This window comes from Cynoglossus semilaevis, unplaced genomic scaffold (assembly GCF_000523025.1).
Source record: "Cynoglossus semilaevis isolate Cse_v1.0 unplaced genomic scaffold, Cse_v1.0 scaffold19, whole genome shotgun sequence".
NCBI classification, from domain to species: Eukaryota; Metazoa; Chordata; class Actinopteri; order Pleuronectiformes; family Cynoglossidae; genus Cynoglossus; species Cynoglossus semilaevis.
In genome coordinates, this window is record NW_007585128.1 from 112,402 (window position 1) to 117,960 (window position 5,559).

The 5,559-nt window shown below is 45.1% G+C and overlaps 1 protein-coding gene across 2 annotated transcripts in view; it reads left to right on the top strand.

Moving 5' to 3' along the window:
* Window positions 1-909: 909 nt before the first annotated feature.
* Window positions 910-5,559, top strand: part of kctd9a (potassium channel tetramerization domain containing 9a) — a 6,906-nt gene continuing 2,256 nt past the window's right edge. Inside the window, exons 1-10 of one of the 2 annotated variants that reach the window (XM_008337537.3) lie at window positions 910-1,052; window positions 1,169-1,285; window positions 3,237-3,358; window positions 3,444-3,487; window positions 3,655-3,751; window positions 4,678-4,736; window positions 4,817-4,945; window positions 5,038-5,105; window positions 5,190-5,285; window positions 5,373-5,522. In XM_008337537.3, the coding sequence (XP_008335759.1) occupies window positions 1,238-1,285; window positions 3,237-3,358; window positions 3,444-3,487; window positions 3,655-3,751; window positions 4,678-4,736; window positions 4,817-4,945; window positions 5,038-5,105; window positions 5,190-5,285; window positions 5,373-5,522 (813 nt within the window). In that variant the 5' untranslated portion in view covers window positions 910-1,052; window positions 1,169-1,237. The other variant, XM_025053822.1, reaches the window with a different exon arrangement.

A 5,559-nucleotide genomic window follows, 5' to 3' on the forward strand; every position in this document is an offset into this window, starting at 1 on the left:
TTACACATTCAAGGAAAATTAGTCACGAACTGACCAGAGCTGTGTAACCGGAAGTGTCCCTCTGGTTCGGGTCTGTTCCCTTCCGGACCATCGACTTGACACGGGCCAGGTCTCCATCAAACGCCGCGGACCAGATACCTGCACACGGAGAAACATTTTGGTCACATGGTCTCTATCTCTTTCTCCTTATTGGTCAAATAAAGTTGTTTTTTTTATTTCCAAAATTACCGAGAAAAACATAAACAAATAAAAAAAAACAGAGGTAGCGGTCGGTCGGTTTTATACAGCGACACACACTTCCGGTTTACGGAAGTACAGTACGTGGAGTATGATTTCGTAGTAAAACCGCGGAAATATAGACAGAATGTGACGTGTTTGTTTTTATTTTTATGTTTTGTTTTTTTGGTAGAAATATTTTTTTAAAACCTCGTTCGAAGTCCATTTCGTCCATGGTCTGGTAAACACTGGGAGAAGACCGCGGCTCAGAGCCGCACGAACAATGTTGTCCGTGCGACGCCATTTTAACTCTACAACCCGGAAGAATAAATTACCGGTTTCCGGTTTAAAAAAAACAACAACTAACAAACCGACGTCAACTTAACTACAAGTCATAGACTTTTTTTAAAAAAACGGGACGATAAAAGAAAACACATCTTCACGATAGTGTCTGCGGCACTTCCGGTTTTTCTTCTTCTTCTTCTTCGGGTGTAGTAACGGCGACGTCTTTCCGCCGCGAAACCGTGAGGTAGAGTTTCCTAAACACGCGAGAGCCCGCGCAGAGATGGCGTTGTCAAGTCTGATAAAAACAAAAAAAAATTTCAAAAAAAAACGGTCACTTTGAGTCTGTTTTCTGTAAATTAAGGATTCGTTCCTGCGACTGAGAGAATGACTACTGCCCCAGCTGGACAAAGAGAGGAAGTACAGACGAACATAACAGAATCAGAGACACTCACAGTTCATATCGTCCCCTGGTTAGTGAGTGTGACGCGTTTGCTCGTTTCTCTCGCGAGATTTGGCAACATTCTCCCAGATAAATCCGCAAAACGCAGCAGGTTTGTCTCGCGTTGTTATCCGCTGCAGCTAACGGATAACTGTAGCTAACAGTCCCGACTAACCTCCCCCCCCCCGCCGCCACTCTTACCCCTACCTACCCTCCCTCCCTCCGCAGCTGTCAGGGACGGAGCCGGGACAACTGACTGAACGACGTTCGAGTCCGCTTCAACAAAGTCCACGGAGAATGAGAAGAGTGACGCTGTTCATTAACGGGACGTCCAGGAATGGAAAGGTGGGTGTCCGCCAGCCCGCCCGCGGGAGGCCGCGGAGGGGGGGGGGTGGAGGGTGGTGGAGGTCCGGGGCCGCACGACGGCTGCTCTAGTTCCGCGGAAGACGGAGAAGTGATGAACCGTTATTATTATAGTAACATTAATAATAATAATGACTGGAAAGTCGCCATTTTGTTGACGTCATTCTAATAAAGCGGCGAATGTAGCGTCGCTAGCTCGTCGCTATCGATGCTACGTCATTATCAACACAGTTATCATAGTAACATTAATAATAATAAGATTATTATTAATAATTATTATTATTGTAATAATTATTGAAAAAGTCGCCATTTTGTTGACGTCACTCTAATAAAGCGGCGAATGTAGCGTCGCTATCGATGCTACGTCGTTATTAGTCACCGTTATTATCATAGTAACATTAATAATATTATTAAAAATAATAATTAATAAATATTATTATTATTATTGAAAAAGTCGCCATTTTGTTGACGTCACTCTAATAAAGCGGCGAATGTAGCGTCGCTATCGATGCTACGTCGTTATTCGTCACCGTTATCATAGTAACATTAATAATAATAAGATTATTATTAATAATAATAATTATTATTATAATAATTATTGAAAAAGTCGCCATTTTGTTGATGTCATTCTAATGAAGCGGCTAACGTAGCGTCGCTAGCTCGTCGCTATCGATGCTACGTCGTTATTCGTCACCGTTATCATAGTAACATTAATAATAATAAGATTATTATTAATAATAATAATTATTATTATAATAATTATTGAAAAAGTCGCCATTTTGTTGATGTCATTCTAATGAAGCGGCTAACGTAGCGTCGCTAGCTCGTCGCTATCGATGCTACATCGTTATTAGTCACCGTTATTATCATAGTAACATTAATAATATTATTAAAAATAATAATTAATAAATATTATTATTATTATTGAAAAAGTCGCCATTTTGTTGACGTCACTCTAATAAAGCGGCGAATGTAGCGTCGCTAGCTCGTCGCTATTGATGCTACGTCATTATCAACACAGTTATCATAGTAACATTAATAATAATAAGATTATTATTAATAATTATTATTATTGTAATAATTATTGAAAAAGTCGCCATTTTGTTGATGTCATTCTAATGAAGCGGCTAACGTAGCGTCGCTAGCTCGTCGCTATCGATGCTACGTCATTATCAACACAGTTATCATAGTAACATTAATAATAATAAGATTATTATTAATAATAATAATTATTATTATAATAATTATTGAAAAAGTCGCCATTTTGTTGACGTCACTCTAATAAAGCGGCGAATGTAGCGTCGCTAGCTCGTCGCTATCGATGCTACATCGTTATTAGTCACCGTTATTATCATAGTAACATTAATAAAAATAATATTATTAAAAATAATAATTAATAAATATTATTATTATTATTGAAAAAGTCGCCATTTTGTTGACGTAACTCTAATAAAGCGGCGAATGTAGCGTCGCTATCGATGCTACGTCGTTATTCGTCACCGTTATCATAGTAACATTAATAATAATAAGATTATTATTAATAATAATAATTATTATTATAATAATTATTGAAAAAGTCGCCATTTTGTTGACGTAACTCTAATAAAGCGGCGAATGTAGCGTCGCTATCGATGCTACGTCGTTATTCGTCACCGTTATCATAGTAACATTAATAATAATAAGATTATTATTAATAATTATTATTATTGTAATAATTATTGAAAAAGTCGCCATTTTGTTGACGTCATTCTAATGAAGCGGCTAACGTAGCGTCGCTAGCTCGTTGCCAGCTCCCGGCTCCTCTTCTTTTATTGATTTTAATTTTTTTATTTTTTTATTTCTTACAACATTCAACGTGTGTTTTTATTCATTTATTTCACATTCCTAACATTGCCGTTGCCCCGCCCCCCTCCACCCCCCGCTACTGCCCCAGGTGGTCGCGGTCTACGGGACCCTGTCGGACCTGCTCTCGGTCGCGAGCAACAAGTTGGGAATAAAAGCCTCGTGTTTCTACAACGCCAGAGGCGGACTCATCGACGACATCGCCCTCATCAGGTTGGTAGGGGGCGCTGACGTCGGCGGCGGCGGCGATCGGTCGTCACTGTCGGCCCCGTTTCATCTGTTCATTTCTGTGCCGCAGAGACGACGACGTCCTGTATGTGTCGGAAGGTGATCCGTTCGTCGGTGAGTGACGTCACGTGACGTGTCTCTGGAACGAGGTGTAAGGCAACAGCGCCCCCTGACTGAGATAGCGCTAACGACGCGTTCTTTTACATGCAACGTGTCTGTGAAACCGTGTACTCCGGCTGCTAGCCGTGCGCTAACCAACTCTTCCGTCTTTTCCGGTCCAGATCCTCAGACTGAAACCAAGGTCAGATCGGATTCTCACGGCGCCCACACCGATTGGCTGACGCTCAACATCGGTGGACGCCTCTTCACCACCACCAGGTATTTGGACTAATATTAGCTACGACAGTCCTGGTACAGACACCGGAGCTAACGTTAGCTACGCCAGTCCCGGTGCAGACACCGGAGCTAACATTAGCTACGACAGTCCCGTTACGGACACCGGAGCTAACGTTAGCGACGACAGTCCCGGTACGGACACCGGAGCTAACGTTAGCGACGACAGTCCCGGTACGGACACCGGAGCTAACGTTAGCGACGACAGTCCCGGTACGGACACTAGAGCTAAACGTTAGCTACGACAGTCCCGGTGCAGACACCGGAGCTAACAGTAGCTACGACAGTCCCGTTACGGACACCGGAGCTAACGTTAGCTACGACAGTCCCGGTACGAACACCGGAGCTAACGTTAGCTACGACAGTCCAGGTACGGACACCAGAGCTAACGTTAGCTACGACAGTCCAGGTACGGACACCAGAGCTAACGTTAGCTACGACAGTCCCGGTACGGACACCGGAGCTAACGTTAGCGACGACAGTCCCGGTACGGACACTAGAGCTAAACGTTAGCTACGACAGTCCCGGTGCGGACACCGGAGCTAACGTTAGCTACGACAGTCCTGGTACTGACACCAGAGCTAACGTTAGCTACGACAGTCCTGGTACTGACACCAGAGCTAACGTTAGCTACGACAGTCCTGGTACTGACACCAGAGCTAACGTTAGCTACGACAGTCCCGGTACGGACACCGGAGCTAACGTTAGCTACGACAGTCCTGGTACTGACACCAGAGCTAACGTTAGCTACGACAGTCCCGGTACAGACAACAGAGCTAACGTTTTTTTTTTTTTTTTAAACCAATGAAAATTGTGCCGTATCTGCAACTAGCCTCACGACGTATCGTACGACGCCGTGTCGCGCCGCAGTACTCACGTGTACCTGTGCTGTGCTTTGTGTGTGTTTCCAGGAGCACGTTGGTCAGCAAGGAGCCCGACAGCATGCTAGCGCACATGTTCCAAGACAAAGGTGACGCGCGGGCCGCAACGTTAACGCCGCCGCCGCTAACGTAACGCACAATTTACTAACCGACGCTCAACTCCTCGCAGACGTGTGGGGGAACACGCAGGACGAGCACGGGGCCTACCTGATCGATCGCAGCCCGGACTACTTCGAGCCGATCCTGAACTACCTGCGACACGGTCAGATCATCATCAACGAAGGAATCAACGTACAAGGTTAGCGCGGGGGGGGTTTGTCGTCGTCAGGGAGCGGCCATCTTTTTTTTTTTTTTTTTTTTTTTTTAAATCCTCGCTCTCGCCCCCTACAGGCGTCCTGGAGGAGGCGCGCTTCTTTGGCATCGAGCAGCTAGCGGATCAGCTGGAAACTGCGTTTAAGGTGATTTCAGTTCGTCGAATTGTTGAAGCGGCGACGCCGCGACGACGACGTGACGTTAAAAATCTGCGTTTCCCTGTCAAACAGAACTCCCAGCCGCCCGAGGACCACTCGCCCATTTCCCGCAAAGAGTTGGTCCGATTTCTCCTGGTGACCCCGACCAAGTCCGAACTCCGCTGTCAGGTACGCACTCCAGGAAATACTAGATTCGGACTCATATATATGTATATATATCGCAAATCACGAAAAACTCCGCTCTCTTTCTTCCAGGGCCTGAACTTCAGCGGCGCCGATCTGTCTCGACTCGACCTGCGATACATCAACTTTAAAATGGCTAATCTGAGCCGCTGCAATCTGACCCATGCTAATCTGTGCTGTTCTAATCTGGAGCGCGCTGATCTGTCAGGAGCTAACCTGGACGTAAGTCAGACACCAGAGCTAACGTTAGCTACGACAG